The following is a 15144-nucleotide window of genomic DNA, read 5'->3' as shown; positions in this document are numbered from 1 at the left end:
TTAAATATGTATTTTATTATTTTATTTTTTATTTCGCATACATGAAGTTTAAATGTTATTTTAACTTCTTTCTGTAGTTCAAAAGCCCCCAGCCCCCTAACAACCAATATAGAAGCATCTTCATTCGCATTTGTTTACTTGCGGAGGAAGCTACGCTAGCGAGTCCGTTAGCTAACACTACGCAAAGTTTGCCTTTACAGATCATCAGCCATGGGGAAGTCGTTTGCAAATTTCATGTGCAAAAAGGATTTTCACCCTGCGTCGAAGTCAAATATCAAAAAGGTGAGTGGTAGCTACACTTAGCGTTACTGTTTGAGAATAGTTTGACGTTGCATCAGATTAGCCTGCTAGCTAACGTTATGCTCATTGCTTATCATAGCCCCGGTAGCTACTAAGAGCTATCGTGAACCATTTCATAATTACTTGATAGAAAATGTAACGTTATAGTCCCTAGAGCGGACGCTTTATTCTGTATTAATCATGGGTGAAGACAAAACACCTAAGCTACATAGATGTTTTACACCGTTAGTTCACACCAAGTATGCAGTTAGCGTTGAACAAAGCTATTGGTAACGTTACAGTTAATCTTAGCTAAACTAAAGTAAAAGGTACAGTGTTTCTTTAGTTTGCTGTTGTGGTCTTTAGATGGAGAGCATCTCTGTAAAATTTTAAATCATAAGTTGTTTAATCAAAATATATAATATAAAAAAATAAAAGTTGAAGAGTCGTGGCCATATAACTTCACACAAATGCTTTATACGTGTGAGTACTCACATCCTACTATTAGGTTTTGGTGGAATAACAAAGATACTATCAGTGCAGTTGTTCTACAATTTTATGTGCTTTTGGTTGCTAATATTTGCTCAGTGTTGTTTCTAGATGTTGTAGTGTTGTATGTCCTCTTTGGTGTGTGTATGTTGTGTAATTTTAGTTATGCACTGCCCAGAGACAAGCTCTTAGGCACACCTGATACACTATATTAGCTGGCAATCATTATATTGTGTGTGTATATAATAATAATAATAATAATTAGTAATAATTAGTCATTTAGCTGAAGCTTGTATCCAAAGCAACTTATATATGCTATACATGTCTCAGGTTACACGCCTCTGGAGCAACTAGTGGTTAAGTGTCTTGCACAGGGACACATTGATGTGTCGCATTGGGAATTGATCTCAGGTCTCCCACTTAAGGCATGTGTTTTAACCACTGCTCCATCTCTGCCCCATATACACCTTTCAATCATACCTCCCAAATACATTTAATAAGTGATTAAATGCATGTTTACGTGCTTTATTCATTGATTTGCATTACTGCTACAACTAACAGTGAAATAAATTACTTTCAGAATTTATCTTTGAGTTTAAGAAGTACCAGAAAATAGTGAAACATGCCATTCACTATTTCCCAAGAGCTGATTTCAGCTGATCCAAGCTGATTTCCTCAGATATTCACTTTAACATAAGTCAAAGAAAAGCAGCAAATCTTTACATACAAGAAGCTGAAACCAATGAATGTATGCTGTTTTTGCTTGAAAAATTGTTGCCAATCCATCCTCTGTTTGATCATTCAACACATCATCTCAGCCTGACCTTGGTTTGAAAGGTGGGTACAGGTCTATGATTGCATGTACAGCTGTGTAGAAATTAACTGACTTGTAGCCATTTAACTTGTCTGTCAGGCAAGTATGTTGACCCCAAAAATGTGTTGGAAATGCAAGACCAAGCAGAAAGAATGTGTGCTGTAATCATCCTTTTGTCTTTATCTTACAGGTATGGATAGCAGAACAGAAACTGACGTTCGAGAAGACCAAGCAAGAAGAACTTATGCAGGCCTATCTGAAAGAGCAGGACATTTACAACAACAGGTAGGATCAGTATTGCAGAGCACTGTAACTTATTTAGAGTCTAATGATAAACTAGACATATTGAATCATTTTTAAAGTTTCAAGGCCAGTGGACATTTTCTGAATACCTTCAACTTTTTGTTTTTACAGAAATGTTTTGAAAATGTTGAACAAAATATTTTTTCATCTCTAGGTTGTTGATGGGGGATGATCGTGTTAAAAATGGCCTCAATTTTATGTACGAGGCTCCACCTGGAGTATCTAATGGTAAGACATCTGAGCCGAGCAGTTGTGATCCCATCTAACTGAACTTCCCAAACACCATGTTTATTTTGCCAAATAATGTTTAATACTTCATTTGTTTTTGTTTTTTCTTGTATGATTGTCTTCTGCGCTGAAGAGGAAAAGAAAGAGGTAAAACAGAGATAAAATATCAAACCTATACAACTCCCCAATAAGAATGCATTGAAAATGTGTACACAATTTATGCATGTTGGGTCTGTTTTGCATTGATTTTCCATTCATTTATAACAACAAGGGTTTTGCATACTAAAATTCATGTTGAAAATGTGTCTGCTTTTCAGGACGGGGAAGAAGAGTACAAGTTTGAGTGGCAGAAGGTGGCTCCTCGAGAGAAGTAAGTAGTTAATGTTTATACACTGATATTTTCTTGCCATGTTGTCCAACACTCTTCCAGAATATGCATTCTTTTTAACCCTTAATTTTCTCATGTAGGTATGCAAAGGATGACATGAATATTAGAGATCAGCCGTTCGGAATCCAGGTGTGTGATGATTTTCATTTATCTGAAACATACTGCACCAGGGATTCCCAAGCTTGGGGTTCAATCTAAGGGGTCACAAAATTACAGTTAAACAAAATGGTTTTATTTTCCTTTTTTTCTTGTGAAATACTGGGTACTTTCACCTCTGCACCACCATGAAAAATCCTACAAAAATTAAACACAAAAGGAAAAGTTATGCCTTGGTTGCAACACATGTACAGACTCAAATATAACCTGTGACTAGCAGTTGCATGTAGACAGTGATTTGTAATTAGAGGTCACAAGCTGAAACAATTGGGAACTTCTGTATTATATAATACACTTTGTAAGTATAACACATTAATGGGATGCATTTTGCCTTACAGGTATGTATTGCCATTATTCAACGATGTGTATCGTGGTTTTGTTTAAATTATTATGCATACATCTCCAGTATTGAGACAATTCAAAGTAATGTCTGTTGTTAACTTTCCAGGTTCGCAATGTGAGATGCATCAAATGTCACAAATGGGGACATGTGAACACAGACAGAGAGTGTCCTCTCTATGGGCTGTCGGGGATCAATGCCAGCTCTGTGGCCACAGAGGAGGCAGCAGGTAAAGTACATACAGTCATGTCACAGTCAGTTTTATTTCTTGATATGTATGTAAAGAAACCACAACCATTTTATTTGCAGATTTATTTTGATGTTATTGAATAAAACTTAAGTAATTAATTAACTGACATAAGCATCGGCGGCAAGTTGCATTAACATTATTATATAAATATTTGGATCACTTGCATTAAGTAATCATTACAAGTTTAATTAAAAAATATATAGAAATTTTACCTGCTGAAATTTGGTTCCCAAAAAGTTATATATATTGCATTTAAACATGGGTTGTTTTTGTAATGAAAAAAGTTAAAAAGAATGACTTGTATTTGGTACAAAATAAAACAGGGAGGCATAATATCTGTGGTGTTTGATATTTGTGGCCTGTGGGTTAGCTTTAGTCTGTCACAGACTTTGCTGCAGGTACACCTACTGCATCTTTCCTCTCCAGTTTCAGCTGGAGCTCCCAGTTTTGAGCTGATTCTGACTTCTGCAATCAGCGAGTTGCGTTGTAAAGTAATAATGTTTACCCTGGGAGAGTCCAGTCAGTGCATGGTGTTGATGGTGGAGTGCTGTAATGGTCCCCCTCCTGTGCCGGGAGAAAAAAATGTAATTATTGTGTATTCTGATTCCTCTAACTGCTGCTTTGGCAGAGAATGATATTGTATGATTTGCTCAGCCGGAAGTGGAGTGAGTTGATTTGATGTCCCATTCTGTTAACAAAGCCGCCCCTGAAATTCCCACTGTGGAGATAGTGGTTGGCATGGGTTTGACATCAATGGGACTCTGAGGCTGTGATTTGTGCTAACAGGTCCGTCGATGCACCCCTCGGAGTTAATGGCGGAGATGCGAAACAGTGGGTTTGCCCTGAAAAAATGTGTCCTTGGTAGGAATGCTACTGTTTGTGATCCATCGCAGGTAATTGTCTGTCTCGCACTCTTTGCACACACAGGACTATATATGAACACACACACCTTCACAGAGAGAACACTAACAATATCTTTGGTGTGTCCCTAGCCCATAAATATGCCACAAAGGGGCAAGTTATTAGGGCAACTTAAGTCAAGTGAACAGATTTTCTAAAACAAGAAAATCATTGTTTAAGGCTGTTGATTTAATCAAAAATAGATTTGCTCAAATTGGCCCTTTTTAGTGTCATATACATCTGTATGTTGTTGTTTTGTGCTTTTATAGGAATATGTTGCCAGTGATGAAGAGGATGATCCTGAGGTGGAATTTCTGAAGTCATTATCAACCAAGCAAAAACAGAAGCTCCTCAGGTAAAAAGTGTAGCACAGTTTACAAGTCTTCATGTACGAAAGCTTTAAACTTGTTACCTTTTTGTTTTTTGACAGTTTGAATATATATTTATAAGCCTCATATTGATCGAGTAAGCTGAAGGGAAATCCTGATAAATGATCTGATGAGTTTCAAGGTTATCGTGATGTTTTATTCTAAATTTATTTAAAATAAAGTAAAATACATCTAGTTTAAAAAAAATAATCAGATTGTTACATTGACCTTAAAGGTCCTTAAACACTTTCCTTTAATTTAATTCATAGACTTTAATAGTAATGCTCCTTTTGGAGAATGTTGATTGAATGTTTTTGTTCCTGTTTTACAGAAAACTTGATCGCCTAGAAAAGCAGAAAGCCAAGAAAAAGAAGAGCAAGAAACAGAAGAAAAGCAAAAGAAAGCACAAGAAAAAGCACGAAAGTAGTGACAGCTCTACGGACTCCTCCGATAGCAGCGGCAGTAGTGACAGTGGCTCAGATTCAGACAGTGATGGCAAGTTCAAGAGCCAAAAGAGAAAGAAGAACAAGAAAAAAGATTCCTGTCGGGATAACAGCTCTAAGAGCGAGCGGCGAGTCAAGAGTCAGAAAAAGGCCTCCTCTCATAGGAGCAGGTCACCGAGCCCCCACACTAGACAGAAGCAGCCTGAAGAGGAGTCCGGAGATTATAGACAAACAAGGACAGAGAGGGGAAGGACCAAGAGTCGAAATCGCAGCCCTGAGAACAAGATCAAGCAGGAGGGAGGTCAAGAGAGAAAGAGACACAACAGCAGGGACAGGCAGAGACCTAGCAGCTCTAAGTCTGGCTTGGACAGAAGTAGGAGCCGCGAGAAAGGCAGGGAGGACAGAGGTAAAGATGGGCGTCACAGTGGAGCTGGTGAGAGGAACAGAAGTAGCACAGATGGAAGGAAGGGCAGAACAGCAGATGGGAGGAGCAGAAGCAGGGAAAGGATGAACGAAAGGGAGGGCAGAGGAAGAAGTAGGAGTAAAGAGAGAAGAGAGAGAAGCCAAGACAGAGCCAAAAGAAAGCACTGATTGTTTCCCTCTTACAATATTAAACAAAAAATGAAAATGTTTATTTTTTATTTTATTTTTTTGATGACTGTTAGGTGCTATTGGTAATCAGTGTCCCTCTATTAAAAATCGCAGATATTGTGCGTGGGTCTTCTTTTCCTCCAGTAGAGGGAAGCAGTGGACAGTTAATAACTAGATGCAACTCATTGCACACTTGTGTTGTCTTGTGCTGTATGAAGGGGCCTAAATTAATTGATTACCATTAGAAGCAATTTTGCAGCTATGATCCCTTGATTGGGGGGGGGGGGACTCGTTCTTATGGTCAGTTGGCCTCTAGTTTCTGTTGCTGCAGCTTTTTATGTTATGCCCATTATTGTGTCGACGTTGTAAGCTGTATTGTTTCCTGGAAAAAAATCTGGACTTTTATTTTCTGATTAAAATTTTAATCATCTGATTTTAATGCGTTTATTTGCGATGGATGAAATAAATGTCAGCATCAAAGTATCTGATGAAAATGTGGATTTGTCTGTTGATTGATTAGTTACCAGTCTTTTATGACTTACTACTAAATTGTCTTTAAGCTCTGGGCACCTGATAACAAATTATTACACCTTTACGCATGCACATTTAAAAAAAATTGTTTTCATTGTTTCTTTAATTTCCAGGCCTGTTTATCTCAATGGCATGATATAATGTGTTATCCCTAAAGCTTTATAATATGTCCTGCTGAGTTTTTGCAGGCGTCAAACTCAAACAAAACACATGATTTGTCTCCAAATATCCAGCGTATAGGCTAAATGCAGCATATAGCTTTCTAGAAACTAAACATAAGCAGGCAGTGAACTAAAGCTTCGCTGTGTATTTTTATTAATGCATATTCTGTATTTTGAAATAGGAAAACGGGGTAGAATTGAATTTTTTAAGCCACCTAAATTGGACAGTTCTTTCTTTCTGTTATTTAATATTTGTGTATTTAGGCCTAAATTTACATTTCTTTTTTTGACACGTTCAGTTTAGTTCCCAATATCTAGACTCGAAATAACTATTTTGATCTAAATAAAAAAAATCAACAATTCAATTTATCTAAAAAAAAAAAAAAAAAGTGAGTAGATGTGGCCTTTAAACGCTTAAATTTCGACATTTTGACCCAAGCGTTGTTTCTAGTTTGTCCTTTTATATTTTGATGAAATTCAAATAGTGTTATTTGGTAGTTTTCACTATCTGACCGTTTCCTTGAAGCCGCTGTTGCACAAAAGGAAATGAGAACAATTTCCCTCTATTGCCTTCTGGTCAATTTAACATCCTCTTCAAAAAAAAAAAAAAAAGGCGGTGTCTGGATGAGATGCTTTTCCCTGACGTATTCCCAGACCTGGACTCACGCTGTAATTATTCCCCGGCTTTTTCTTTGAGAGTCGGACGCTGCACTGGGTAAGCACAAAGAAGTCAGAGAGCATCCTTGAACCCTTTCAAAACGGGGCCACTGATATTCAAATAACATGCAGACACCATTTGACTGCGCCAAGCAAAGAGCATTTCAAATTCAACATTTGCATGTGACTCTTTGCCCCTTTCTTTTTCTAAAGTTTAAAAAACTGTTCCCATATCTATGTGGCTTCTGGCAAAAGAGAAAGAAGCCATATCCTTATTCTCCGTCCATCGATTGGTATGCAAATTGAAGCAGTTAATTTGGACAATTAGAATAAATATTCAGGGACCTTTTATCATCCAACCCCCTTGGAAACCCCCCGATAAAGTGAAACTGAACAAAAGATGTCTCGGAGATTAATTAGATATTTGATAAGACACGAATCCCTAATCGCAGATACAAGACACATGGGGCTGCGATGTGCTCCAAGTCATAATTAATAGCATTTAACAAGATTTTCATTTGGGCATGAAATGTTTTTTTCCGGGGCATTAAACATTGATTTATTCCATAGGGGAAATAAAGTCAAGCTATAGGTGATTTCAAGAATAAAATACCCTATGCACAGCACTCACGATTTAAAATAAATGTCTAAATTAAATAAAACAATTGTTCAAATTAAATCCTAACACAAATAATTAAACAAAATATAAAATCTACATCACACAGTTACAGCCTTTTTTGAGATGTTTTAATTACGATAAAATGAAAGTCTTATACGTGTGACTTTATACAGGTAAACATTTATATATAGATATTTTTTAGCAAAGAAATAAAATGGTTAACCAAAGTTGAAAAAGCTGTGTACATACATATCCACAAAGTGCGTCGAAAGTAAACTCCCTGATTTCCAGGATACCATCACGAATAAAACAATCATAGCCTAACATTTACATGAAAATAACACATAGTTTAGTCGTCAATATACAAGATGTCACTCACATTGTCCAACCAAAGTTCAACAGGTTTTGCGCGCCCTTATAGCAAACATCCATTTCATTTTCAAGTTGCCCCTAAAAATCCCCAAAGGCCTACAGCAAATCACTGTGTTTTCTTTAGATGGATTTTACGAATGAAAATACTCGTTACGCCTGTGGAGAATATATATTTTTTTAGACTTTGCAATCGCTTTCTTGAAATATTTTCTCCGCTATTGTCTGTCAGATAAGACCCGTTTTTCAATTCTGTGCAGTTTTGAATCTTGTGTGATTTTTGGGGTGAAGCCACATTAGGGCTCGTCATGAGGAGACGGATCCTTAACAGTGATTCTGGGGTTTACCCCGTCCAAAATAAGTTCTGGGGACTCGGACCTCGGGGTCTCCAGGTTACTGGTGTCGGTGTCACTGTCGCTCCCCTTTTTGCCTCCTCCACCGGCCGTGTGCGTTTTGATGTGCTTGCTCAAATGGTCACTCCGCATAAAGCGCTTGTTACACACAGGGCAAGCAAACCTTTTCTCGCCGGTGTGGGTGCGGAGGTGTCTCTGGAGCTCATCGGACCGAGTGAACCTTTTGCCACAGAAAAGCCAGTTGCAGACAAAAGGCCGCTCGCCGGTGTGCCATCTCAAATGCGCTTTGAGATGGGATGTCTTTCCATACACTTTACCGCAGCCGGGAATGTGGCAGCTGTGGAGTCCCTTTCTCCGCAGGCTGGCCCCGGCGGGTCCCAGCCGCTCAGCCTCCTGGCAGTTCGGACAGTCACATGTTGCTCTGCCGGAGTACCGCCTGGACGACCTTGAGGAGCTACTTATTCCTGAGCTGCCCCCAGAAATCATGGCGTTGGCGGCAGAAGCGTCTGTGTAAGTGGGGATGACTGTTTTGAAACCGTCCTGTGTTAACAGGTGCTGACTGGTGGACAGTAGATGAGACGCAGATGGGCTGATTCCAGTGGAGCTGAACGCCGAGTGCGTCAGCGAGGAGAAGTCCGGGTTGTAGCCACTCAGCTGGGAGTGGATGGCTTGAGGCGTCCCGGAGTGCAGTGAGGTCTGGAGGGTGCTTGCAGGATTCTGGACGTCGAGCCACGACCCGGGATTAGTGTGGACGTCCCACCACGAGGACGCACCGTTGGCAACATCGCCAGAGATGGTCGAGTGGAACCCGGACTTGTACCACGACTCGTACGGGTGCGCCATTCCCACCCGCGGGTAAAGAGTCTCTGCTGATGTGTGGACTTTGGAGATAAAAGCTGACTGCCCGGGCTCTTGGGATGTGACGCTGGCAGAGTTGGAAAACAGACCACTGTACTCTGTGGAAAATGCAGACGAGGTCGGGGAGGTGGAGGCTAAGCAAAAGGCGCTGTTGCCTGTGCCACTGGTTGGTGTAAGTCCTGTCGATGAGCGGCTTGTTGCTACTGTGAAACCGGGCAGACTGGATCCCAAGTTACAGCTGGAGGAGGATCTTTTCCACGGATGAAATCCACCTTTTGAGAAAGCGCTCGAGTCAGGCAAAGTTGTAAGAGGACTGGTGTTACCAATTTTGTTGCAAGTTGCAGCCAGCATAGCTAGAGGTGTAGTTCCAAACCGCGGTTCTTCCTGAAAAACACACACACACACACACACACACACACACACACACACACACACACAAGTTGGAGTTAAAACAGCCAGCTACAAATATTGCTATAATTGTTGACGGTAGCCTATGTTAAAAGTAGCCTATAATTTGAGCTGAGATAAATGTGTTTGGAGAGACGGGGAAATTTGTTTTAACACGCATGTATCAAATAGGCTACAATATAACCTACAAGTTAACCTAATATTATTGCAAACTTTCTAAGAATATTAGCCTAACTGCGTCAGATATCTGCTGGGAATGCAGCCTACAGCCAGTACAAAATACCAAAAAACACATAGTTTTAACAGCTCTGTTTTTATCAATATGACGCCAAGCTCTATCGGCACTTATACTAACAGTTTATTTTTAATAATAAACCACTAACAAAACAAGTACAGTAAATGTAAATAATAAATTCTAACTTGAAAGCAAGCATGTTTATAAGAGCAGCAAACATTCCTTATTGCAGAGGAAAGCAGGGTGAGTTAGCCTAACTTTACGCACAACTTTTAGGCATAAATACAAAATCAGACTCACCCCAAGTATAGACGTAGCCATATCCAGGGTCTGTGCCGTGATGAAAGTGTTCGCGATTCTAATGCTGTACGGCCCCAACTGATTCAGACTCGCCGTGTCTGACTCGGGTCACACGGTTCCTCTCTTGGCTCGCAGCTCCCAACACTACCTAGTTGTAGAGAGCGTGTTCTTTGAAGTACAGCTGGTGAGGACGCGCAGCCAATCTGATAGCCGCATTCATGTCTGGGGATGAAGTCAGCCAATGAGAGACCCGACCGCAGACAGAAACACCAAAAACCCCGCCGTCAATCATCTGTTGTGCAGCCTCTGCTCAGACTGTCATACAAGACACGATTTGGCATTTTTTTTAATGCATACAGTTATTTTTATGTATTCTCACACGAAGACTCAATGTCTCTTTTCATTGCAGAATTGAGTTCACGCGTCAGTTCTCCGAGAGGTAAGCTTTTCACTCACTTTTAAAGCGTTTGTGGATTTTGGCGACACTGTGTAGCTCCAGGTTTCCCTTCGGATTTTCAATATATGGAACATGCGCAACACGTCATTGAGAAAATGCTGCTATTTAAGTATATGGTATCCTGAACAACGTGAGAGATGCTGTTGTTGCTGATGACTTTATCAAAACAGTATAGCCGGCGCATGCAGCTACGTGTGAGGCATGGCACAGTTAATGCTCGGAGGGAAACAACTTGTATTATATTCTCTGTCCTACAATCTATTGCATTAAAGTGCTGATGTTCATATTGGAAAGACGGATTAAATTTAGTGAAAGTGTACAGAAACAGGCCTGAGAGCGCAGACTTAACTGCTCCACCCGCGGTTAGAACATTTATGAGCTGTCTGAATAAAATTACACTGAATACACAGATTATGAGTCCTAATTGATGTCCTACAGTTTGTTTACTTTCAGCTGAAATCTACCAGCGTCTATGCTCGTGCATGTGTGCGTGTTCGCGCTCCTGCCCCCACCCTCCCCCGCTCACTTGTTAGGGGAGTGCAGGTGAGGGTTACTTAAAATGACAGCTTGCTTTATCGCGTGGCAGATCTGTTGAGTATTTTATAGGCGGAACAAAGTTTCAGCATCCACGCGATGCCTCCTGAAAGGCCGCAAGTCGTGTCCATTTAAGAGCTTCAACAGGAGGCAAGCTGCCTGTCTTGTAGCTGAGAAATATAATCTAATGCCAACCTAATCACTCATTTAATTAAATTGTGGACAATTAAGAGGATGCCGTGTTTCAACAATTTTCCTAAACTCGCTATTCTTATTATTTTTTGTCTTTTAATATCAAAATTCAATCAGCCCGCATATCCCATAGCGTGCCCAGTGATAATGGCATAATGTAAAATTGACCTGCTCTGACGTGACTCATCATCCCTTTAAAAGTTAAAGCAATTTTCCAGAGAAAGGCTTGACCGAAAGATGTCCATTACAGTATTCAAAACGGGCAAATAATGTCCCATTATAGATTGTGAATGCTGCCAGTCAACACAGGCACAATTTGTTCAAATACTTTTTTTTTTTTTGCTTTAAAAACCCACCTTAGGAAGGGTGAATAAAAATCAGACTCATCAAATACTGAGCGCTGCCAAGAAAATGGAATCATTTTTGCAATCATGACAATTTGGCAGAGTGCTGTTAACAGTATAAAATGTCTGTTCTACATAAACAAAGTCATTTGTTGCTAAAGAAGTCGAAATAGTTCGAGCATTAAGTGAAAATGAACGCAGGATGTAAGGACATTTCTTTTCATTATACTTTAATAGTAAATAAAAAAATCTGACTATGGATTTACTCTTAAATTAATTTCACATTTTTTAAAATAAAAAAGCATGCTTTCACTGGTTTTAGTCGTCATTAATAATGGATATATATTACAATGTTTATATTCGTGTGTACGTGATTATTTTAGTATTATATCTTAATGTGGAGCAGTGTGGCCGTTCAGATTGGAATAATGATGCTTCTAAGTCCTAACAAAGAAATCTGACTATAGGGATCCTTGAATCATTATGCACCAATAAATGCGCAAATCTTTTTATACACATCACCTTAAATTTAGAAGGAAGGGAATTTATTTGTCACATTAACCTAGAATAATAAAATAATAGTGATTTTTTTTCAGATGATGTTTACTTGGGACAAAAGGGGAGAACATGATTGCCTTGTCATTCAAGTGAGAATTTTGAGTTGAATCTGTAATTCTGGACTCCATTCGTGAGCACTTCTCTGTGGCAATTAGGAGCCTATTACAAGCCATTAGATTGATCAATGTACCTTAAACAATGGGAATGATTTATTTGGTCGAACAAAACGCTCTGCATCTATTGTGATGAGTGTAAGTGGGGGTGCATCCATCAACAAAAGATAAATGATTAATTCAGACCTATTCATTTAAATTCTTTCTACAAAGCCAGCCTCACTTGCCTCAAATCCAGATTATTACAGCCTCATTTTCTGCATGTTAAACCAGACAGGCTGCTGGATTTGGCGATGGGTTTTGGTTGTGCCCCTGTGAGCTTTAATTTGTATTTCTGCTGAGGGAAGTTTATTTGAGGACATTTAACTAATTGTTGTAATTTCACATGCTCATGTGGCTACACCTGTTTCTCTCAAAGGGGGCTGAAGGAGACTATGAGTGCAAGGATGTTATAGTTTATTTTTGTGGTGCTGAGGCTGTTGTCTGACACTTTTGCCTTACACTTGGATCATAGTGGATCATAGGAAGCTCATTAAATTGATAAAAACAATTCTCAAGATGCTTTTACTTAGGGTGTCTTCGCTTTCTTACAGATATTTTTTATCTTGTTGCCTTGTAAAATGCAAAGATGATTATAAAAATGGGACTAATGAAAAGAGTATTTATTCTTGGTGGCTTTAAATGACTGTCTGTGTCTCATCTGCCATTTCCCAGAAGTTAAGGTTAGGGTTAGGGTCAGGTAAATAGAGACCACACAAGGAAATACAATTGAAATACATTAAAGTGCTCTGTGAAATAAATTGCTTGACAATAAGGATATTTTGCTGTTGGATGTCGATATGCTATAAAAGAAGGGGAAATGGCAAAGCTGCTCGGACCTGTCAGTATAGAGATGCAACTTGTGGATGTCTTGAGTCAGGCAACTATCAAGACAAATGATTCAAATGTTAATAGGAAGCAGGCAGCTGTTGGCAACACAGTCAAGCCTCTGATAAAACTTAACTACTAATAGTTCCATTTAAGATTGATCTTGTAGCAGCTCATCAACCTGCATCAATAGTATCGACAGCTAAATTTGGAAGTAAAGGTCAGCTTGCCAGCTTACAGTGTCAACTTTCATTTCCAGAGGCTGCATGTTCTATTTTGAGAGCGGGGAGCGAGCCAGTTGAAGTGCGGTCGACTGGTTACATTCGAGGACTTAGCCTAGCACGTTTTCTGTCTATGAATGTGTTTTTTCTCCGAGCTGGTGAGCTATTGCGGAATTCAGCAGAAACCTAACTGTGGGAAATGGCTCCAAAGAAGGTGCCCTTTATGAGGAAAAGCTCCATTCAAAAATGAGCATGTACTGTTGATTATGTAATGGCAAGTGCTTGTTCTGACTACAGGCATCTCCACATTGTCTTTATTAGGGAAAAGGAGATGATGCACCAAAGCCGCTGCCACTGATTGGAAGGTTTGGCACCTCACTGAAAATAGGAATTGTTGGCCTCCCCAATGTTGGGTAAGTAAAGGGTATTTATTTGCATAGATAGGTTTGCCTCCACACCTTACACACTGCATGCACCAGCACATGCTTGGTCCACATCTCAGCTATGTCTGCCTTCCATGATACCATAAATATAAATGTATGTGAGGCATGATGTAAGCCGAGTACAGTAGAATGCATGACTAAAGAGTAGGAATTAAATTTATAGAAACGTTGTGAATTTAGATATGCAGACAACTTTCAGACTTTGTTTGCATTTTGGCTGGAGTTTCTCCAAAAGGAGCTTTCACACATTGTTAATGCCACACATTATATTGAAACAAACAAAATGACGCGTAGCATGATTTAGCCTACAAGATTTTAGACAGAAATACAAAAAAATCATGCTCCTTAGATGACTGTCTGCGGAAAATGTTTCAGTGTTCCTTAACAACCTGAGGAGTGTTCCTGAGGAGTGTTCCTAAGGCTGTTAAGTGTCTGGAACCACGTGTGCCCCCACTAGCCAAGGATCAAATCCCAGAAGAAGCTTTTCATCCCATGCCTTTCCTTTCCAGCGTCTTAACTTTCCCTTCGTCTAAATGAAGGTGTGTGAGCTTCCCAAACTTATACAAAATGCTTCAAATATTATCCACTTTTTTAAGGGTGTTATAGCAGATACGTGATATGATTGAGGATACGCCAGTGACTTCAAAGAATTGTAGTAGGCTACATTAAAAAGTTTTAATAAAATAGTTAAAGGTTTAAACATTTTACAATATATACTACAAGTATGTATTCTCTATTCTTGAATTTATGAATGTGGGTTTTATTATTAAAGCAGTGTGTTTTTAATTAGAGAAACTTGTTTAATTCTATGTGACATCGTATTGATAAGTATGTGTCACCACCCATCTACATTTGAATAAAACTATATGACTGCAGTCATAAATTAAGTGACCACACAACTATGAATGCAGAGAAGAATGTTGGTTGAATGAAAAGCGTTAACAAACCCTGTTGTCCGTCGGTTTAAAGACCCACTGGTCAAAGGTCAGGGTACATCCTAGACAGTTCTCCAATCAATAACATGGAATACACATACTGTAGACAGTCAAACAGAGTCACTATCACATTTATCTCAGGTATTTTTGAATTTCCACAAGTCTTTGAGGTGTGGTAGAGAAAATCTGTGAAATCAAAGTCACATAACAAAGTGAATGCAGGACTTCCAGTGCTTACCACTGAGCCACCATGCAAACCAGTCTCTGAGACAGCACATTTACTACAATGCATTGAATGCATCCCACGTACCAAGGCTTAGACCTTGCAGACCTGCAGGCCGGGGTTTGAATCTGACCCGCAGCCCTTTACTGCATATCGTCCCCTCTCTCTCTCCCACATTTACTGTCACTCTCCAGCTGTTCTCTCACGAATAAAGGCT

The 15144-nt window shown here is 39.4% G+C and overlaps 3 protein-coding genes across 3 annotated transcripts in view; 2 read left to right on the top strand and 1 right to left on the bottom strand.

Moving 5' to 3' along the window:
- The first annotated feature begins 119 nt into the window (after positions 1 to 119).
- cir1 (corepressor interacting with RBPJ, CIR1) lies at positions 120 to 6047 on the top strand. Its single transcript, XM_038720523.1, has 10 exons — positions 120 to 282; positions 1773 to 1867; positions 2040 to 2113; positions 2247 to 2260; positions 2431 to 2483; positions 2582 to 2630; positions 3106 to 3226; positions 4034 to 4140; positions 4417 to 4502; positions 4847 to 6047. Exons 1-10 carry the CDS (start codon positions 211 to 213, stop codon positions 5547 to 5549), a joined length of 1374 nt encoding a protein of 457 aa, XP_038576451.1. The 5' UTR covers positions 120 to 210; the 3' UTR covers positions 5550 to 6047.
- Positions 6048 to 7630: 1583 nt separating this feature from the next.
- Positions 7631 to 10178, bottom strand: sp9 (sp9 transcription factor). Its single transcript, XM_038720525.1, has 2 exons — positions 10041 to 10178; positions 7631 to 9481 (listed from the first exon to the last, which is right to left on the bottom strand). Exons 1-2 carry the CDS (start codon positions 10059 to 10061, stop codon positions 8183 to 8185), a joined length of 1320 nt encoding a protein of 439 aa, XP_038576453.1. The 5' UTR covers positions 10062 to 10178; the 3' UTR covers positions 7631 to 8182.
- Positions 10179 to 13394: 3216 nt separating this feature from the next.
- The window catches only part of LOC119903541 (obg-like ATPase 1), a 39605-nt gene continuing 37855 nt past the window's right edge, over positions 13395 to 15144 (top strand). Inside the window, exons 1-2 of the mRNA XM_038719798.1 lie at positions 13395 to 13540; positions 13648 to 13739. Coding sequence (XP_038575726.1) covers positions 13526 to 13540; positions 13648 to 13739 — 107 coding nt within the window. The 5' untranslated portion in view covers positions 13395 to 13525. The remainder of the gene's footprint in view (positions 13541 to 13647; positions 13740 to 15144) is intronic.

Source organism: Micropterus salmoides, unplaced genomic scaffold, assembly GCF_014851395.1.
Source record: "Micropterus salmoides isolate LMB-PRFRI ecotype aquatic unplaced genomic scaffold, ASM1485139v1 Ms_hic_scaffold_15, whole genome shotgun sequence".
In the NCBI taxonomy this organism is placed as follows: Eukaryota; Metazoa; Chordata; class Actinopteri; order Centrarchiformes; family Centrarchidae; genus Micropterus; species Micropterus salmoides.
Note: the sequence above shows the minus strand (reverse complement) of the source record. Positions and strands in the feature narration are given on the sequence as shown.